The sequence below is a fragment of the Grus americana genome, chromosome 3 (assembly GCF_028858705.1).
Source record: "Grus americana isolate bGruAme1 chromosome 3, bGruAme1.mat, whole genome shotgun sequence".
Taxonomy (NCBI): Eukaryota; Metazoa; Chordata; class Aves; order Gruiformes; family Gruidae; genus Grus; species Grus americana.
The window spans coordinates 44,599,426-44,621,714 of NC_072854.1; the positions used below are offsets into that span (position 1 = coordinate 44,599,426).

General features: G+C 37.0%; 1 protein-coding gene across 1 annotated transcript in view; it reads left to right on the forward strand.

Moving 5' to 3' along the window:
- LOC129204078 (uncharacterized) overlaps positions 1-22,289 on the forward strand; it is a 188,900-nt gene that overhangs the window by 159,359 nt on the left and 7,252 nt on the right. Inside the window, exons 3-4 of the mRNA XM_054819365.1 lie at positions 12,428-12,508; positions 18,234-18,352. Of these exons, the coding sequence (XP_054675340.1) occupies positions 12,428-12,508; positions 18,234-18,352 (200 nt within the window). The remainder of the gene's footprint in view (positions 1-12,427; positions 12,509-18,233; positions 18,353-22,289) is intronic.

A 22,289-nucleotide genomic window follows, 5' to 3' on the forward strand; every position in this document is an offset into this window, starting at 1 on the left:
TGGAGGAGGAAATTAAGTCAAATCTGGCATCTTTATAACCTCTGAGAGTTTCTATATTCACGAATGTGAAATAGCTTGCTCCAAATGTCCTGAGTACCTTAACACCATTTTTCTTGAAATCTCAGGCGTGGCCTTACGCTGACCATCACTCAGTTTAGTATCTGGTTCATTGTCCAGTTTAGTAACTTTGTTGAGTGTATCATCTACTAGCAAGGAGAAATAGGCACTTTTTTTCTAGTTGATGATCCTTGAACTAAGTTGTGCAAACATATACTGAGACCGGATTCAACAGAATGTGATTTTTTTTAAAATCCAGAATAATTTCTCCTAGTCTGTCATGAATGGAGAATTATTCTAGAATCAAGAGGAATTTAGCCCTTAAAGAAGCAAAAAGACTCGGCACGCTAAGCTTTGGTTTATGACGATGCCTTTGTACAGTGGGGGATACTCCCACAGGCATCAGTTTTCCCATGTAGCTCTGGCAGGTGAGAACGGAGGAAGCGTTCAACAGCCTCCACAGTGAGCGGAAGGGGATGTGTGGAAAACCACCCGCAGTTCATCTCCCATCCTGAACCCCTCCTCTCCTGATGGTCCAACAAGACCACAACCCCTTTCTTTTTTAAATTTCTGTTGTTATCTGATGGGTGGATCTGGTAAAGAGAGGAATACATTGTCCACTTACAATATGAAGCAGTTTTCATTGCTCATGTCTTAAGGGATATTTATTTACTGAGGGAGACCTCATCTGATTACTTAGTTGTGAAAATCTGCAGCCTTATTTTAGGAATTTTTTTCAATCTTTTAAGAAAATCTTCCTTTTTTTTTTTCTCTGCCTCGAGCATCACTCTTTTCCTCCTACCTCTAAAATCACTGAAAAATGAAGAGTAGTAGACAAAAGAATGAGAACTGAGAAGATGAAGAAAAAGCATTAAGTTTGAAAAAGAGTAAAGCAAGTAAAATAAAAGATCAACAATTTTTTCAAGAAATCTTCTGGGTTTGAATAAGGGCTATATTTCAGTTTAGAATTATGTTCTCTTCTGTAAAACAATTCTGGATATTAACTTGTGTACTAAAGTGGACAAAGCCTTTAATTTGCACATATTTATAAACTGAAACAAAGTCAGTTGTGCTGAAATTTGGCATGCAAGCTCATATTGGAGTAATTTTCTTAATCAGTTGCTTTGAATTATTATTTAGGGTTTTTATCTTAGAATTACACGGGTCCTTTGTTGTTTGTAATTTAAAAATATAATTTAAGTATGCTTTTATATTTCTGAAATAACCAGATTACTTGTCTGGATTTGTAGGAGTAACTAATGAGGGATATTTTACCACATGGGAAAATTAAGCTTTACTGTGAACAGACAAGAAAAAATGTTATTCTTTTGATAAAAGAGTTAATGGAAAATTTATATAAACTACCCATGTGGTTAAAGAAGAACAGAGTGAAAGAAGGATTCAGGTTAAATGCTATCCTATTTTGATAACATCAGCCTTTAAAGGTGTTAGAATAGCTACTGTATGATGAAGGAGAGCTGTATATCAATTTCTGGAGTGTGTCACTGCTATCCAGGTGTACTAAATGTAACTGAAATATTTAAAAATATGTAACTGATCATTATAAGATTCTACCTCAAAATTTCATTTGCGACATTTGGAGCCGGTATGCGTAACGTCAGACGGTTTGCACTCTGTTGGTTTATGGCAGTTATCTCAGCCCAGCTTTAAGTCATTGGGTAGGAAGAGGAATGCTTCCAAGTGGTAAATCCTCCCACCTACCTTAGACTTAATTTTTCAGAGAGACTGAATTGCCCTTTGGGTAGGTTTAATGCTTTCCATAACAGCAAAAGGAACCTAGAGAACTATGGCAAGATTCGGCTCCCATTCACAGACATTTACAATGAAGGTTCCTAAATCCTGCTACACTTAGATTTCTGATCGTGCTGTTGACATATGTGCTAGGCGTTAGGTTACCATTAAGTCGATGGATGCGTAGTCACTGGGGCCTGGGGGGGGGGGGGGCATTCAGCTCACCATAATACAGATATCATGCTTGGTCAACCGAATTATTTTCTGAACACAACCAACTGTTGACGAGGGGCCTGATTCAGCTCTCACAGGATCTAGTAGTATCTGAGATGCTGTGGAATGGCGCACCCTGGAAGTGGGTCTCCTGCATGTCCTGTGTCATCTTTGTGGACCAGTCAGATATATCTTGCATAGCCCAGGACATTTCAAATGGCATTTGATACCCATGCGTGGTCAACTGAACCAAGGCCCATAACTGAGGGGCTATTCAGTGTGTCTGTAGACACCTATATGTAAATATGTCATTGTAGGCATCTTGAGCTCTCACTGAGTTCTTTGTGAAACCTTTAGATAACTAAAACCAGAGGAGAGAAATCTCACTGCAAGGGCAAAGAGAATGGAAACAGTTATAATATACTATAGTATAAAATGTACTGTTCTGCAACTCAGGTGCTACCAGCCAGGTAGCTGTGAAAAGGGACACGGTCTCAGGAACACTGAAACACCGTTTCCACCCTGCTCTGGACTATTTTGAGGGCAATCACTGATAAATAATGCAACATATTCATTTTCTGCCTGTGCCAGAAGTTGCAGACTCTGTTGTATGTGGGTAGATGCCCAAGGATCCAGGAGGAGCAAAAGTGCAGGGAGGGGGAGACCACCTGGAAAACAAGAACGTGGGCAATAGGATCTCACCTTGTAGTTGCTGTGCAGTGAATCTCAAGATCAGGAAAACTCTCTCAAGAATTACAGTCTGAAGAGGCATCTCGTTGTGGTAGTAAAAGTGCCCCATTTGAATCTTCTCTAGCTATTTATTTTTAATCTTTCATTTCCCATGCTCACTGAGAAACATTTCCAATTAGATAAATTTTCATCCCCTGCTGCCCCTTCAAGGAATAAATGCCCTGTTCCAGTGACTGGTATGCTGGCTAACAGAGCCTCTATGAAATATCTTCTCTCCTTTTGAAATTTCCTTCACAAATTCCTTTAATGTCCATTTATATAAATCGAGCAACTTGTCAAAAATATCTGCTTCTTGCATTCTCTGTCCCACCCTCATTATTTTTTTCCCTTTCCTTTCTCACAGTAATAACAAGGATGTTCTGAGGTTGTGTTTGTTTTGCTTATGATTAAAAATAAAGGAAATGGCAAAATAGTACCTACAGTACACAATTTATCTCCATGATAGAGGAGGAATTCTTAAATTAGAAATAGCACCCACTAGAATATGCTGCTTCATACATGGCTTCAATCATCTAACCGCTAAATCCTTATATATGTATTTATATCTTTGACCAGGTTCTGTAAATTCTTGCTGACTACAGTGAAGGTTTTCAGGGATAAATCAGGCTCAAATTTCAGTACTTCTTTGTCATTACGGTCTCAAGGTTATCTACTTTAATAGGGGAATTATAATATTTACAAAGTATCACAATTTAAGAATGTATCTTGAGCTACGGAAAAGTTTGTCTCATAGAAAAATAATCTAATTTACTTCTCGTATTAAGGTCTTGGAAGAATGCCTGAAAAGCGGGCACTCTGTATTCAGTTTGTTGGTAGAATGCAAGTAATTTTGCAAAAACCAACTCAACTTTATGATGGTTTGAAGAGTGATCACTGTGTAGATAAGTATGCAAATACTTTCCATTGTAAGTGCTTCAATACCCTTATTAATATTCACCTTTGGGGTAATGTCCTCCTTGGTTCTAAGCATTCACAGTTTGGCATCTGTGATTTTTTTCCAACTTTATCTATCTGGAAGAGTGAAAAAGATATGTTGGTTTCAGTTTAATATTTTTTTAACAGAACAAATTGGAAATAAATACTCAATGAAGAAGGCAGGAGGATGTGATTTTATTTTAGAGGAGGTGCCCTACAAGCAGAGCTATACTTCCCTTACAACAAATCAAATACCCTACTTGTACTGTTAGGGAGCAGTAGAATGCACTCTACCGCTGACACCTGCTGAAGTCCTCCATGGCTGGATTACCAGAAGCGTTTGTGTCATAAACTCATCTTGCCATACATTCATAACTGTGTGAAACCCTCAGTCTTTTGGCTGAGATATTGTAACTATTCAGGGATCCTCTTTGCAACCAAAGAATGTACTTGGAAAGCTTCGGTGAAATCCTGTCAGAATTTTTTTAATTATGGGAGTGTGCATAACATACGCTGTTTCCATTGTGTTTGAATAGGCAGTGAAAACAAAGCAAAACCAACCGAAAATAGGGTTTTTGGAGAAAACTACAGCAAGAGCAACTGATAGCTGCTTGTTTGGACTTGGATGAGTACTTTCCTTGTTCAGGGCTGTTCCTTCTGTTCTCAGTATACAGAAACGTTGTAAAACCACAGCAGTAAGTGGTTATACAAGACCATTCTTTTCAGTTCAAGGTCTTCTCAAATTAGTATTGAAAAATGGTATTTAAAAAAATGCGTTGCCATGCTTTAAAACTTTTAGGACATTAGGCGGGTTAGTTTTTAAAAAATATTAAGAGGTCGAGGTGAATCTTAAAGGGAGATCTGTTAAGTTATTAGTAGAGCTTATTGAACTTAGACACTTTTTCTTGACAATATTTAGCTTTTTCTTTTCCTGACCTGAGGCTTCTGGAAAGGCTGAAGGCAGCTGATTTCAGATAGCTGTTGCACACATAAAGGGAAATTTTAAGTACCTGATTAAACTACTCAAAGCAGAACAATAATCTTCAACACTGAGGAAACTGAAATGTAATCTATAGATTAAGACTTCTAGATTTTTATCATGTCATGAACATTTTGGGGTTTGACTCAAAAATAATAGGAGGCATCTGGCTACTACACAAAATAGTTGTAACGGCAGGAACTATTTTTCTCTTTTGTTTGGACAGCCTTGTCTTACAGAACGCTACCAAAAACCAGCTTCAGGAAAGATGGGAGCGTGTTTCTCTCCCATATAGTTTATCTCCATAGGTGAACTTTAAAGTGCAATGCTATACTGAACTAAATTGTTTTTTTTTCTGAAATAGATTATAAACATTATATACATTTAAATGTCACTTAAGACTGCAGTTAAAATTATAAAGAATTCAGGAACTGGAAAATATTCACTTGTTGTTAATGTATCTTCTTTTTCTGACTGCATCTATGTTTAGTATTGAACATGCAGATAGTTTTCCTGTTGAAGCCATGACAACTGTTACTCTTCTGACATTGCCAAAGCAAGTTTGCTTGCAAACGTCACACCAAGCAAATATGGGAAAGGAAGGTCAAATCTGGTAGAAAATAATTAAGATGGATGTGAAATATGCAATTTTGTGACCAACATTTGTGGCTTGGTCCTCAAGCTTTGTCACAAATTTGTCCAGTTAGAGGTATTTCACGTTTCAATATTTAAAAGATTCTGGAGAGATTTAGTGTCCTTTTCTATTTTCCAGAAAAGAGGATGTATACTTTAAAATACATCCACTGCTAGCTGGTGTCAGTCTCCACCACAAGGGGCTAAATTAATTTTATAAGCCCGAGAACATTGTGATGGATACTTGTAAGCACTTTTGCTGTTTGACAGTGAGCCTGGCATAGTTCGAGGTAGAAATCTTCTAATACTTTTTTTGTGTGTGACATTTTGTAAGGGTTTATAGACATCATCGTCTCCACTAAATTTGCACTAAGAAGTCACACATCCACAAGTCTTGAGGCTAAGCTGTAGTCCACAGGGAACAGAACAGACTTATCATAGATCACATAAACTCCAATAGTACTAAAAAATATTCAAGGGCACCTGCATTGGTTTACACCACATTAATATTTCATAGATATGTTCTGTCCTTAGAAACAGGCCTGGGTATCAACATTTTAGATAGAAAATCTAAAATTTCCTGATTTTAGAATACTGTAATTTAAAAGATAAAGAACATAAGGAAGCATTAGTGATTTATAAAACTACATCCTTGGAGATACTCAGATCTTGGCAGGGAGGCAGCAGAGGACCTGCTGGGTCAATACAAGACCTCTCTTGCTCAGAGGACTTCAACACAACATTTTTGTGTATACTTGAGATGTATTTTTTAAACTTTAGATCTATTTTTATTATCCCACTCTACCAATATTCTTTTAGAATTCAATGTACTCTATGTTTCCCTTAATAGATATACTTATTTGCAAATCTAAACTCAGCTAAATTAAAAATAGATATACTTATTTACAAACTTACTGTCAGCTGAATTAAGTTTTTGGTTGAGAATGTATTGCATCTTTGATGTGGCATAAACATTGTCTTCTGTTTTTAATCTATCTGCAGAATTTAAAAGTATTTAGAAATAACATTTATACCTTGCAAAAGAAATACCATTCACACCTTGCAAATCAGCTTGCAATCTGAGGCTGTCCAGAAGTTCACTGGGTTTTGGAAAAACTTCATAGATAATCAGAAAGCAAGCCTGAAGGATAGAGTTAAAAGAAACAAATACTCGTCTCTAATGTTTTCAGCAATTCCTCATGCCAGAAAAACCTAGCACGGGAGAAATAACAGCTAGGCTGAATTGACATGTGAATTGGAAAGGCTAGATTGCTGTTATGTCGTGGGTGGGCCCTTCATACTTCTGAAGTTATAATGTTTTTATTTAAAGACTAAATTGGATTTCTAGGCATGTATGGTATACATCAATTTAAAATTATTGGAGTTCTTCATATTGTTAAGAGTGCTTCAGTTTGAAAGAGTGAGGCTTTCCTGCAAATGCCAAGTAAATTGCTCTGCAAGTCCAGAATCTTTGATCACCTCTGAATTGAAATGCTTATGAAAGATGCTGTAGTGTTCTAATAATTTTACAGCGCGCTCTGATTCGTATGCCTAGAACCCCAATCATTTCTAAATTGAAGAGCTCTCATTATTTTCAAGTTTTATGTGCAGTATAAAATGATTTAAGATTATTCTGCAGCTTTTCATTTTTTTATTTTGCAAAAAAGAAAACTTTTATTTTTTGCTTTTTTAAAGACCAGCTTTTTCCTCTGCAAGCTGGGAGACATTATCAGCTAATTCAAACATTTCACGTTTAAAATGGAAATTGAACCAAATTCTCTCCAAATAGCAATGATGATGGCTGGGGGAAAAAGAAGGAAAAAAAAAAAAATCACTGCCTCAAAAGCCGAGAAAATACAAAGTAAGAGGCTGTCAGTGATCCTTGCTGGGAAAAGTGTGAAGAACAAGAAACATATTGTCACTGTTCAGATGCGGTCAAGGTGAAGTGGGGAGACTGAATGAAAGTTACAACAATGTGACAAAAGAGAGACACAGATCCATTTAGTCTTGGAAGGAAGAGAGCAGGAGGCACAGAAGGCTAGTTCACGTGTTGCTTCTAAGCTGATTTTTGCTGTCATTTTATCATACAATTTCAGAGGGAAATGATGTATGCCCTTTTGTATCTCCTGACTTTGTCTGTTAAGAATAACAGTTAGTTTCTTTCTCACTAGTGACCTTGTTCTTTTTTAACACATGGCAGTAGTATATTGTTTATAATTCACATAGCTTACTAAAGAAAACTCTCATCACTATTGCTTGTTAGCTGTAGAGCCTTCTCCTGTGTTTCCTTCCAAACACATGCACTGGATGGTCTTTGTTCCCAGTGGCTCACCATTTAAGAATACACAAGGGCAAAAAATGAGTGCTCCGGAGGAGGAAGCAAACCAACCTGCTGGGGATCCCTACGGCTGCACCTCCCCGTTGCCACAAAGTGCACAGAACCGCCCCCCTGTTTAGACGTCCCGCCTGGCAACCCACCCCTGCTCCTTCTGGTCCTGGTTGGGGAGCTGGAATGAGGTCCACACAGGGCCTCTCCAAAAGAAAGGGGAGAAAATAAGTCTAAAAAGTATTACCATCTAAATGGAGTAGAGTAACGCTGACATACTAAAAGAGAAAGGTATTGGGGAAGCCACCTGCCATTGTGCAGAAACTTCAGCATTAAGGCAGAAATTCATGTGGAGGCAGGATGAAGAAATAGCAGACCAGAGCAGAGAGGTTTTAAGTGTTTCACAAGTGTGTTACTGAGGAGGTAGTCTGGAAACATCTGGAAAAGTCTGGAGAGTTCCAAAATAGATTTTGAAACAGAAAACAGGACATGGTCTGTCATAGCTTCGGCACTTTCAGTCATTTGAGAGATGCAAAATGTAGCATTTGTGTGTAATACCTTCCGTTGAAAAAGTAGGTCTGCATTTTTTGTTATTTTACTTGTTAAAAGCTGTCGGGCACCTCGGGACATTCTCTGATGAATACAGCTGCTGTGGTTTTGGACACTGGTTTACAACTCTCTGCTCCTGGTGCTATTGTAATGGGGCTTGTGAGCCTTTTCTGCTGCACCCATTATCCATAATGCATAAGTTTATGTCTGTATAGTGATGAGTTTATACTATCTCAGAAGGTGCGTTCACGCTAGCGCAGTGAGTTTACAGCTGGAGGGACGAAGGATGGATTCCCTTCAGACAGCTCTGCTTTTGGAGATGTAGTTTCCAGCAGAGGGGCAGGGTGATTTCATAGCGTTGTGAAGCCAGTATCATCAGTTCAAACATCTTACCAATGTAGAAGCTGAGTGTAGAAAGGCTGCTGTTATTTAGGACGTTGTTCTCCAATATTTCCATCATTCATCTTGCATATATTTATAAACAATACTTACAAAGCTTAAAATGTAATCTGGAAATCTGTTAAGAATAATCAGGCTCAAAAACTCCTCCTGGACTTCTTGTGGCAGGTACCTGAACCTACGGGGAGAATGATTTGCTTCTTTGCTGCCATACCAGGAAACATTTAGTGAGACTGGTATTTCCCTTGTTCCTCTCTGCTTAAGGTTCCCCATTTTTTATTTTCTTGCAGTTTTATTTCTTTATCCCTACTCCTCATATATCTAGCAGGGTTTTTTAACCCACTTTTTCTTTGCTTTCTTCTGAACTTCCTTTTCGCTTTTGCTTTTCCCAACCTTTCTGCTTTTCTTCTGTTTCTTTCGAATCTGTTCCATCTGCAGAAACTCTGTAGTGCAAGTCCCTCAGAAATCCTTGTTGCTCCTCTTGCGGTGGCTCACTTCTGGCTGAAATCTGTGGAGCTTCTACAGAAGTTCCTGCAGGCACTTCTGAGAAGAAAAGTTGCAAGAGCGTATCTGCCTCTGGTTCAAATGTAGGGTAATTGCTTTCTGATTACTTGAGATTTTGAGAGATTTTGGTGGACGATCTCTCTGTTTGATTGTCTACTAAGCAATGCTCAAACTACAGGGTACCTAAATAATATTCATGTAATTTTCAAATTTGCATAATCAGTGGTCTCAGTCAGCAATTAGTATTTCACTAATATCCAAACAAACATAATTTTCCAAATGATACAAAACTCAATCAGAAATTATATTTTCTTGTGTGTAGTGTTCTGTTGGAGGATATCAAATACCTAAGAGAATAAAGATTTTTTTTGTTAATTTGAGGATTAGTACTCCTAGCAAGTTTCAATTTACATAGATACCAAAAAAAAAAAAAGTAAGTTAAAAATAATTCAATATTTTTTTTTTCTAAGGGTATGTCTTACTGTTACACAGCTTGGTGCTACATAACACCAAAAATTTGATTAACATTTTAGATTGATTTTTTTAAGGTAATCTTTATGTCATTCCAGCATCTCCTGAGTTTTGAGATATAGCATTCCAAAAGGTGGGTTAACAAGTAAATTGGTCCATTAGGTGCATTGGTGCATTAGGACTAATGCAAACTGGTGCATTAGGTCCTTCAGGTTTTGCTCCTAAGAATTTGTGAAAGACAACTGAACTAGACCATGCAGTTTTAGACTGGTTCCTCCAGTCTGCAGTCCTTCAGCTTCAAAAGCAACAGAGACATCATTTACTATTAGTCATCACTGTTGTGTTTCGTACTCAACAGACTCAATTTTGCTGTTTTCAGATATTACACACTAGTTACGTGTGTTACATTTCACTGTGAGAGGAACACTTAATCCTGCTTTGCTGTCTGTAGTTGTTTCAGATACATTTATAAAGAGAAGTCTTCCTATGGGATCTATAAATCACACATTACCTTTTAGCTATGGCATCTTTTAAAGTAATGTTAACACGTTGAAAGAAAGGTCTGTGTATTGTTCATAGCGCACATGACTCTTCTTGCCGTGTTATGTACGGAATAATCCATATACCACCCATACTGAAAGTGGTTATTAAATATGCTGGCTCAGTTTACTAGTAGCTCTAATACACTTCTGTAACGAGGGACTACTTGTAACATCAAAGCATGGGGAGACATTAGCTCTTTTCCCCTATAGCCTCTGACCTGAAAGCTTTGCTTTTTATCTCTATATAAAAGGAAAATATTCTTTTCAAAGAAGTCTAGCTAGAGTGTGGATATTTCCTCCATTGTAGAATAAGAGCCTGTGAAAGTAATCTACAATTTTTCATCTTTGTTCAGAGTATTGTTTCTTTTTGGACATTATGCCTCTTTGAGAGTGAAAACTCTTGCTTTCAAGTTATAGTGACTGGGAAGTGCTTTCTAAATCTTGAGGTGCTTCTGTTTTCTGTAACCCTGTCAGTCTGAAAAAAGGTAACCGAGCATTTCTATTTTTAAAGGAAATAAAGAGAAATATATTGTGTAAGAGAAAGAAAATAAAGGTTGAGAAATAATTCATACTCAAAAGAATGAGTAAGACCCAAAGACAATTCATTGTACACAGGGTTTGTAAGGGAGCTAACATCTGACAAATTTAAACTATATTTTATCTTGCAAATGGTTCCACTTATTTTTTTAAAAAATAGCATATAGCAAATGATCTTCCTCAAGTATATTTGGACTTTTAAATCTTTGCTTCTGCCTTTATATGCATCGGATTTTTTGTGTAATCTAGCTTGTCTTGTTTCAGTTCAACGTTTTAGGATTCTCAATCTTTTGACTTTTAGATTCTTAATCTGAGCGGTCGCAAGGAGGACTTGATCTTCAGAAACAGCTAAGTACACACTGTCAGAAAATTTGGCTGATATATGACCTGTGCAATTACCGATCTCTTGTTCCCGGGCAATGACAGGGAACAGAGCGCTGACTTAACCAAACATAGGTGCGATAAACAGAAAAGGGAAGGTTGAGCACAAATGGGCATATCATATCACATCATATCATATCATGTATTGTTGGTATTCTGCCAGTTATAAAGACATTTCAAGCCTAAATTTTCAATTAACTTCCAAATAATTTCTTAAATTCACAGGCCCTGATAATATTACAGATACTGTATATTCCCATGTTTGTATGATCTGGACTCCATGGTTTCTAATAACATCTGAAACTTCTTTTTTACCTGTGTTTGTTGCAAAGACTCTTTCCTTAGAATCCTACAGAGAAACAGAAGAATCTCAGGTTTTTACTTATTTATAATAAATCTATTTTAAAGGTGGTTTGGTTTTGGGTTGTTTTTTGGTTGGGGTTTTTTTTAGCTATTGCTATGGCTAACATGGGGTATTATTTTTCTGTATTCCACAATTCATGGCTTCTGAGATGGCACTAAGCGGGATTCAGTCCATGACACTTAACTCACAGCAGTTTTAAGTCAATGACTATGTCAATGAAAAGTAATTGATTGCTTGCATGCTTTAGCTGGGTCTTCTCATAGGTATGACTAGTTCCTGTGAGGTGGGTGTTTTAGCCTGGGCTTAACTGCTTTTCCACACACCTTCTGAAAACTGCTTAGCCAGAGGAAGGGTGGCAGAGTCCAGTTCTGATGTAATGCCATAATTAAAAAGAAAATGAGGCTATTCCATTTTCTCTGTAAGATTTCGTATGAATAAATGTTTCAATCTTTCTTCTGCTGGAAACAAGCTGAATCACTTGTTTTGTTTTTTAAGAAAGGTACATAATTTCATTATACTTGCAGAAGTGCAGACTAGCATATATTTTCAAGCATAAATACATGTATAAAAAAAGTTATGGAATTGCATTAGTATAAGCTTTATAAAATGTCGTATTACTTTTTTTTACACATTGTTTTTCTTCTTTGGTTTTTGAACTAAGCAGAGAAACCTTTTTCTTGCAGAGTTAATTTTCTTAATAGGACGCACATATGTGTCCTTAAGTTTTACATATTTTATCCCTGTGTCAGATGTAGTAGCAAGTATGTCCCTAATATACTTTCCAGAAATCTTGTAGCAGAAACTAAGATGGAGAAGGAGACAACAGGGTTTGTGGGTTGGTTTTTGTTTGGTTTTTTTTTTCCCCAGATTGTAATAATTAAAAATTTAGAAAATTCAAAATGTTTCTCAAAATGTAAATGTAAGTAAATTATGTATTACACTTGTCTAGATAGTTAAAAGAATCTGAAACCTTCTGCCAAAAATGAATATTTTAGCTTGCATTCAACTAATATGCCAACTTATGGTTACTTACGTTTTACTCCTGTTTGCTACAGGTGAAATGGGTGAATATCAGACAGCTCATTATAGAGACAAGCATGCTGCATTCCCAAAGTAGGATGACAGAACAAGTCATGGTACGTGTTGTAATTTCAGTGCTACAATACATCTTCAAGCTGTCTGAGGTAAAATGCTTACTAAGCACTGCATTGGGGCTGTCAGATTGCTTCATGGGGTGGTAATTAAATTGAGGCAGTTCTACTGTTCATTTTGTGGAACTAAGCCAGAATTATCTGTATCCTAAAAATATTCTACTGTCGATTGCTGGTTGTAGCAGGAGCGCAATTTTTTTGCATATAAATTCTCTTTCATGGAAAACATCCTATTTCTTACTGTTTTTTTTCTCACCTCCATAGGCTGTGGGGAAGGACAACTGTTTTGTCACTGGACTAGTTTAAATCTGATGGAAATTGGTCATCAAAGATAGTATCTTGTTTAAGACTGCAGACACTTGGGCTGGATTCCAGTTGTGACTAATGGGGATAGAGGATTGATGGTCATTGTGGCCAAAGGTGGCATTAAAGTTTCCTGCCTGATTTACAGTGTTCTCAGCCTTGATATAATTTAGAATAGCCAGGAGTCCACTCGGCTGTAGTTGGCCATTGCCTCAAAGATAAAGCTCCATGCATGTGAGGAGGCAATGTGATAAATGAAGAGGAAGCTTCTTCTGGTCGTTTCTGGTAACTAGCTGCATTATTAAAACGTGCAGAAGCTGCCATGCTGGGTCAGACCAAGGACCCCAGCAGCTCAGCAGTCTGTCTCCGGCAGTGCTCTGATATTCTGCCCTCAAAGTCGGTGCTAGACCAGAGTGACCCTGGCTCTGAAATAGGGCTCTGGTGGAAAGTCCTAGCACTTCCAGTGTCTCCTCATCTAGAAATACTGTCACTCATGTTCTTCTGGAGACAGGGTGATGAGAACTGTAAATAGCACTGGTGATGTAGGCACACAGTGGACTTAACGCTTTTTGGGTGTACAATGTGGAGGAACTGTTAATGGGTTACCTGGAAATAGATGAAATCTCCTGCAAAAGCTATAGTTAAAATTGTCCTTTTTTGAGGAAATGGTGGTGAATATGAATGCATGATGAGAGATGCTGAAAACCACTGTTGTGGGATTCAGAACATGATAAGAAAAGGTTCTAAGGAAGAAATAGTTTCTTGAAATAATGTGTTAAAATGCTTGTCCCTTTCCAAACTAGAAAATAAAAAGAAAAAAATATATGGAAGTACTTACAGTGGTGTCCAATGAATAGATACATTAACGAGAAAACTGTTACGTAGGAAAGAAGTTGGAAGGGGTGACTTTACTCCAAGGGCTCTCAACTCATCAGGGTCTACCTATAGTCAGGAGAGAGAGAGAGATAGATTCCTATGGGGTAATTCAGAATAAGAATCTCAACTGACTTGGCTCTCACCTTGAAGCATAATTTGTCATCAAAGGATATTGTGACAGGAGACACTGCAACTGTTTCATTAACAAGATTTCTTATACTGTTCTCTGATTATGAAAAGGCTTTTTATTGTTGAAATCTGCAGTTTGCCATTTCTTAAAATATATGTATGAATCTGGCTCAAATATCTTGTACATCACAAATATGAGTTTTGGAAGATATAATTTTCCTTATTAATTCATAATTTTCCTCTGATTATTGAATTTTAAAGCACATTATCTCCTTTCTTATTTGTAATTTTTTCACCTCTGGTAAACCATGCTATATACACGTTCACATCCTTTGATTTTGCTGCTGGTTTTCCTGGTTCCCTTGTTACATTTGCTTCCTTCTGTTTGATCTGTTATACTCAATGAACAACAGTTTTCACTTAGACTGATCTTTAGGCTTGTTTGATTTTTAAATAGTATATTATAATGGTGTTAGTGATGTTACACTGAAGTCTCTAGTCCTGCAAAGGCTGATTCATGTTACTCACTTTGCACAATGTGAACAGTCCCATTGGAGTTCAAGAGTTACACACATGGGCATAAAGCTTTGTGCGCTAATTGCCTTTAGTGGGCTCATTTTCGGTATCACAAAGCCCCATTTTAAGGACCGTTGCTCAGATCTGAAAATGCATTTTTCACTGGAAACAATTGTAAAAATATGTCCTCAGCTGGGAACCCGGAGAACAGAATTTTAATTTGGAGTAAATTAGGCATATATCTTGAGGGATACATCTTGACCAGCAGTATTTTATGGCTATCTGACAGTCTTTTATACTCTTGAAACATAGAAATAGCTCTATTTTTGTACTAACATTTTCACAGTTGCAGTTCATAGCACAAAGCATGAAGCAGTAAAAGCAAGGCATTTGATTTTTTTCCCCACATTCTTCTACTCGGAGGAAAGCAGCTAGAATAACAGGCAGTAATTAGCTTTCATCCAAATTGTGTATGAAATTTTAGTCTGTAGACTCATTGCGCCTATGTCAGCCTGCAGATTAAAGGCTTCTTAACTACATAGTGACAGAGCAGGCTGAGCAAGCTGTGAAGGAGCTGGTGGGGTTTGTTTTATAATAACTGATCTGTGGATCACTGGAAGAGTCTGGATTTCTGCGTCCAATCCAGACAAACAGAAGTCTACCTCATTGTATCTGTCTGTTTTAGTAGATCACCATATACCACTGGGGTTCACAATGTAGCTGACACAATTTCTGCGGTGCTGGAAACGTATTATTCATTGAAATGTTAGATGCATACACCCCAATAAAGTTAGTGTTTAACCATCTCTGCTTTTGGCAGCATGCTACAGCTTACTAATTAATTTGGTTGCTGTTTGCACATTTTTTTCTACCACTGTGGATACAATCAATGCATTTCAGGTGTTCTATAGTCAAGAAGACAGCTATGCATAATGCGCTCTGAAGTTGGAGATTATCCTTTTAGCTTTGTTATTAGCACAAAAAGGAAAATATTCTAATGCATTTACAAATAGAGAGCTTACAAGCAGCGAACTGTATTCTCTTCCACTGGAGGAATCCAAACATAGCCAAGCGTAAATGAATTGACCTCACATAACAATTTCACCTTCTCAACTTGGGACAGTCAAAACTTTCTTCAGATGTAACAGACTGCCATCTTGGCTTTCCATCACCTAGTACCCAGGATGACAGTGTTCATTTACCCTTTATCACTGTTACCTTCTGCTACTCATTCCTTCTGGCAAACTTACCGTTTGCATCTGATTTACAATAATTAATTTCAGTTTCTAACCAGTCTGTGAGTTCCACTAGTTGGTTTTTCTTTACTTGGAAATAAATCTAGGTCAATTCCATTTTAGTTTGGCTGCCATCTAAATGAGTTAGATGGTGCACGCATTACTGCTATAACCTAGAAGATGTTTGGCCATCTGGAGACCTCAACATGTTCCCAGATTGGACAAAAGAAGGTTCCCAGCAGGCACACTTTCTCAATTAGTATGAAAGAGTACTAAATTGGAAGTTTAGTTAACAATATTTGATATTTAGGTTTGATACTTATTTTCTCTGTTTCTTAAAGATGTCTTCCGAAGGATCCCGAGTTGAGGGAGAGGGAGGAGAAGAAACAAAATTATAGTTTAAGTCCTTTATTTGTGCCTAGATTGTTGGAAAGAAGAAAGGATGAGCAGATACAGTGGGTACCATTTATATCATCAATGAAGGTAATGGGGATAGGAGCTCAGTGGTTAAAAAGGCTTAGAAAAATGTTTTGAGGAGCAATAAGGGATATACTATCATGGCTGTCGTGGTAGCAGATCCTTTATTTATATCACAAACTTGACTGGACTTCCTGAGAACAGAAGTTTATAATTTTGTATCTTTTAAACCAAAGAGGTAGCAAGACATACTGGTGATAGTACTCTTGAATTTTAATACTCTCTCGGAAGCATCGCCAGTGTTAGGTGGTGTAATTCATTTAGCTTCTTTGTGCCCATTATGTCATTTGCCCAATAAGGATGAACTAGAAAGATGATTAAAAATACTGCAAGCACACTTGCACTTCAAAATTTCTTTAAATGAAATCAGAGGGGTTTTGTCCTAATAGATACTTTACAGACAGAAATCAATTAGTCTGATAGCGTTACTCTTCTCCAAAATGGAATCGTATTGGACCGGTTTGATGTCTTCTTATAATTGCACACTGTATGGTTCTTTGACTCTTATCTCTCCCTCAGTCTGTGAATTTGAAACCATCAGGAAGATGTCACATTGGTATGAGTATTCTTCAGTGATAAGAACAGTAATTGTTGTAGGGAGACTTCTTAATCTTGGGTCACTCAAATCCCTTTTAAAGACAGCAGGTGCTCTCCAGAACAAGCATTAACAAGAAGAGATTATGAGGTAACCTGTTGTTCTTTATATCTCAGCATCTCATGACAAAGCTCACCATCAGCCAGTGTGCTCAGAAGCCTGTCAGTACAGGAAAAAAATCAAACATGACTCAGGAAGAAACTAACATTTTCAGTACTAAAAAGTAGATTCATTTTAAAGGCTGAATACTGAAAACTGTTACAGAGAAATTTGTATTTATATAAGATAATTATATGAGTCAGTTATAAAAGCAAGAAAAAAATTAGCAGAGGATAAAAAATGGAGCTGCAGATATTCATGGTATAATGCAATCAGAAAGAAATTCTGCTTCCTCAGAAATCATAACCTGAAACTACGTCTTGCCAGATTTGTGTCGTGTTGCAACTTTCTTTTTCATTCTACCCCTCATCTTCCCAACTGTGGCAAATACGGTGAAAGTGAGTTAGTCATTCATATTATCAGCACTGCTAACAGTATGACTTCATACATATGTGCTTGTGCTGTGGGCTGCTTAGCATTTACAGGGTGAACTCTTGAAGCTGAACGTGCTCAGGGTCTAACAGAGCTCTCCCAAATACAGTCACAGTAGAGCAAAACTGTCAGCTATTTTCAGCTCTCAATGTTTTATGAATTTCTGGATCTAAATACCAACTAAATTTTGTTAAAATAAGATTTTGTTATCTAATCCTGTCCATTTCCATCAAGATCATGACGCAAAATTATTTGAGTAAAGCATGTCTATGGCAATCTTTGTGAGGTCGAGAATTAAGAATAGGATAAATCACTGCATTCAGATGATAAACCTCACTTTCAAAAGCAATTCAAGAAAAGATTTTTTTAAAGACATTTAGATGCAGAGGTGTACCTAGCACTTTCTAAGAGCACACTAATCTCAGTGAGTGTTAGGGACTTAACCCTTCTTCACTCTACTTTGAAAAAAAATAAAAAAATAGCTAGAGACCTCTCTCTGCCTCTAAGATCCTAAATACTTTTTTAAAAAAATCTGGCCTTTGATAACCCAAATCCCCTTGACTTTCAGTAAGACTTTTCATCCTGAATTCTAGATCCTCATAGGTTTTGGGGGTCTAACTCTCTTAAATTAAAATATGAGTTAAAGACCCAGGTACTTTTGAAAAGCTAAACCTTGGTGCTCAAGTCACTTCTGAAAATGAGTGTTAGATTACTAATCCCCTCAGGTACTTGTGAAATATTTTCCTGTCACCTCTGAGAAACTGTTCTAGAGGAATTTACTTTGTTAACCCTCTGCTTTGTCCTGAAGTTTTTATAATAAACTTGTGTAATATTTATTATAGAAAATAGTTATTTTTTTTTCCAAAAAGAATGACAAAACTCTTTTTTAAAATGAAAAACTATAAATACAACAAAAGTATATATGCTTTCCCAGGCAAATGTGTTTTTTTAATGGAATTTAAATAAATGGAATTTTTATGATGAAAAAAGCAACAGTAAAATCAGTGATTATGTTTTTCATAGTTCATTTGCCTCCCTTGCCCTGCAGATCTTGTGCAGAAGGAAAATGAGATCCCTGGTGAAGCCTACAATGTCATTGACTCTGAAGAAGGACTCAGAGACCCATTGGTGTTTAATGACCCTTATTGGCCTGCACAAAAGAAACTGGTATGATCTACTGAAAGAGACATATGGTTCTTCAGAAATATTAAGAAACACTGTTTTCTTCATGGGTAAACATTGTAGTCATGCACTTCTAAATACTACCTGGTTTTAGATGACTGCTCTTAAAATGACAGTCCAAATTTGGTGAGGAATTGCATTCATTTTTCATCAGTACTTCACCAATAGCAGTGGTATTTTACCAGTACTGCAATTATGCAATTTTAATGCTCCTATTATTCTGCAGTGTCATATTGAAGTAAACAAAACACAACAGATAAGAGAGCTAAACAATACAATGAAGACCAGCTAGACTATTTTACAGGGCATGGACACATTATATAATGCAGTTACATAGTGACATCCCAAAGATACAGGAAGTGTTGGAATATTATAATATTTCTGGTTTAATTCATTAAGTAAATATACACGGTGAGAATCTTTATTGCAGTTGGAGATGAGACGGTAGTGACTGAAGGAGATTAGAGTAGTAAAGTGAAAAAAAGGGCAGGGAAGGGCAGGGCAGGGAAGGGAAGAGAAAGGAAAGAGTAAGGCAAGGCAAGGTAAGGGCAAGGTCAGGTCAAGGTTGAGAAAAGAAAAGAGAAGAGAGAAGAGAAGAGAAGAGAAGAGAAGAGAAGAGAAAAGAGAAAAGAGAAAAGAGAAAAGAGAAAAGAGAAAAGGAAAGAAAAGGAAAGAAAAGGAAAGAAAAGGAAAGAAAAGAAAAGGAAAGGAAAAGAAAAAAGAAAAGGAAAGGAAAAGAAAAAAGAAAAGGAAAGAAAAGGAAAGGAAAGGAAAGAAAAGAAAAGAAAAGAAAAGAAAAGAGAAAAGAGAAAAGAGAAAAGAGAAAAGAGAAAAGAGAAAAGAGAAAAGAGAAAAGAGAAAAGAGAAAAGAGAAAAGAAAAGAGAAGGAAAGAAAAGAGAAGGAAAGAAAAGAAAAGAAAAGAAAAGAAAAGAGAAGGAAAGAAAAGAAAAGAAAAGAAAAGAAAAGAAAAGAAAAGAAAAGAAAAGAAAAGAGAAAAGAAAAGAGAAAAGAAAAGATCATTTCACAATGAAAAAATCAGTAGTTGAGATTCAGTTAGGAGAATAAAGGAAACAAATAGGAAAAGTATGTTGCGGTCATATCACAGAATAAAATATATAGGGCCAAAACCTATTGTATGAGTAGACTTTGGGTGCAGGCAGTGTTAAAGAGCTGAATATATCTAAAATGCTTAATAGATAGTCCCAATGTAGACAAGTTCAGATGGGCAATGTTGTATTTTTTTGCTTCTCTCTCTGATGTATGTCCCCAGAAAAGAGCATCTATATGACAGATGCTCCACTGACATCTTCCACTGTTTCTATGATCCTGTACCTGTGATAAAACAGAGGTGCAGAGCCTTAGTTTCAGTTTCTCTAAGGGATGTGCTCGTTTTCTAAACCTGACCCATCCAGAGGAGGAAATGCATTGAACTGTTGGATTTTTCTTAATCAGATATTTAATGACTAATTTATCTTTTCACAAGCATTTGGAAAAACAGTATGATTGGTTCTGCTAGCTTCTATTTTTTTCCTACTTCAGTATACTTCTCAATGCTCCTTACAAGGGATGGAATTGAATCTGGCCGTTTTTTGAAAAGTTTTGTGAGAAGTAACAATTTATGTGAACCAAGATTCCTCTTGAAAATCAATTCAGCAGCTTGAAGTAATGTACTTGTCATATGGGAATATTAATATGAAAGAAAAATGACATGGATATATAAGAAATTAAACTAACTGCCTGTGTAGAGATATCAAAAGCACAGTGATGAATACTCTGAAATGTTTGTTGCAAGATCCTGCTCTACAATCATCAGAGATACAAATGTTGAAACATTTTCGTCTAATACAGTCCCAATGATTTAGAAAACCTGTAATATATGTAGACTGGTACATTCCACATACCACATGTCATAGCCTTTCTGTTGCTGGGCAGAATCCTTTAACACAAGTGTGTGGTCCAGCTCAGACTTTGCAGTACTGTAGTGGGAGGAAGGGAAAAGGTGCTTCTGCCCCTCTCACTGTGACTGCAGGAGGGAGAAAAAAGTCTAGTGGGGGAATGTCAGAAATTCTGACTTCCCTGTGATGGGGCTGATGAAATGCAAGGCAGGGACAGCGCCCTGTAAAGGAGCCAAGTCATTTATTCTTCCTGGCAAGGCAAGAGAAAAGTAAGAGGAATTGTGATTCTCTGAGTCCCAATAAGACCTTTTTACCCTATTCTGCTAATGTAAAGGGCTTTAGGATTGATTTGCATTCACTTTTGAGCCCCTTTGCACTACTAGAAAGTTTAAACTTGACATTCCCAGTCAGAATTCATTCTCTGGTCTGCTCCTCTGGTAATACAATTGCCTTCTCTTGAACCATCAAAGAGCTGTGCTTCAACAGCCCATCAGGTTCAGGAACCAAACTTGAGAGTTGCTTGTCCAAAGTATTCAGGAGGAATCAATTGAGCACCTTGCCTCTTTTCTGAATTGATATCCTTCAAATGTTAGTATTGACAACCATAGCAAAACACTATTTTGAGAGGATCATGCCAGCTTCAAGTATGCTGCCTGGTGAAGGCCAGGGGGAAGTGTAGAAGCATTTATGAGACACTACTGCAATTTCCTTTTAAAAAATCTAGTATTGGTTTATTTTACTCTTTCTGTTGCATTAGTTATGAGATGACTAAACAAATATGAAAAAGCAGTATGTAAAACAAAATCAATTAAGGGTTATCCAAAGAATGTAAATATATTTGATACTGCAATCTAGTTTGGAAGAATCTCGAATTTGAATTAGAGATCTATTTTTCATTGTATATGCCCTGCACAGACATAAAAAATGCCAGTAAAATGGATGGCATAATGATTTTGGTAGCTTGGCAGACTTACCCCACCGGTTCATTTCTCTCTGCGTTGACTTTGTCCCTTACATTCCAAAGATGGATAAATATATTAACGTGTAGTTTACCACACAGGTCAGGGGATCTTTCTCATTTGACCTTGAAAACAAATGTTCTGTCTGCTCTGCATGGATAATTCATAAGATTTAGTGGCTCATCTCTGTATATTTGGCATTCAGAAATGTTGCTTCCCCAAACGTGTTACTGTCTTCTGCACCAGTTAGGTAGTGCACTGCTGCTGAAAGCTGGTTACACATTTGTGGGGCTAGACTTGTCACACAGTGATTTTTGGTTCTTTAGCATGAAGGCACAGGGTGCTGCTAACATGATGAAAATCTCCCATTTTCATGAGAAGCAGAGTGTACTGCTTGTATGTTCTTTGGACACAATCAGATTGTGTTGGTTGAAGAAAATTATTTGATGTAATTTAGGAAAAAAAAAAAGGCAACGGAGAAGCAACAATCAACCTTAAAGAATTTTCTGCTAGTCAGTGAAATAATGTATATGCATACATGTGTTTGAGTACAAACATGTAAGTAAGGAAAGAATCGTAGCTGAGAGAAAGGGCAAAGATAATAACGTAGCCTTCACTTGCTCACTGTTAGAAGTTTGTGTTAGCTGAGTTAACGCACAATGATATGTAGAATGCAACAGTACTGCAGTGTATATAGGATGGAAAGCAGACAAAATGAGAGACTAGAAAAGACAAGAATAAGGTCAGTTTTCTAGGTGAGGCAATTAGAAGATGTGACACCTCTGGTGAATATTGTACAATTTTTATTGGGTAAACTTTGCAGACTTTTTTTTTAAACATCAGACCATGAGCTGCAGAACTCATGCTACCTACAGGGCTAACAGAACAAAAACTCACCCTGCTTCAGAGAGCTTGCGGTTAAGAGTAAGATAATCAAACAGTTGAATACTATCCGGATACATCCCTCCACATCAGGAGGCAGTGAGACAGTATTGATCTGCTGGGTAAGCAGCAATCACATCTCATCAGTAGCTTTGTCATTATTGAGTCTCTAGTCATCATAGTAA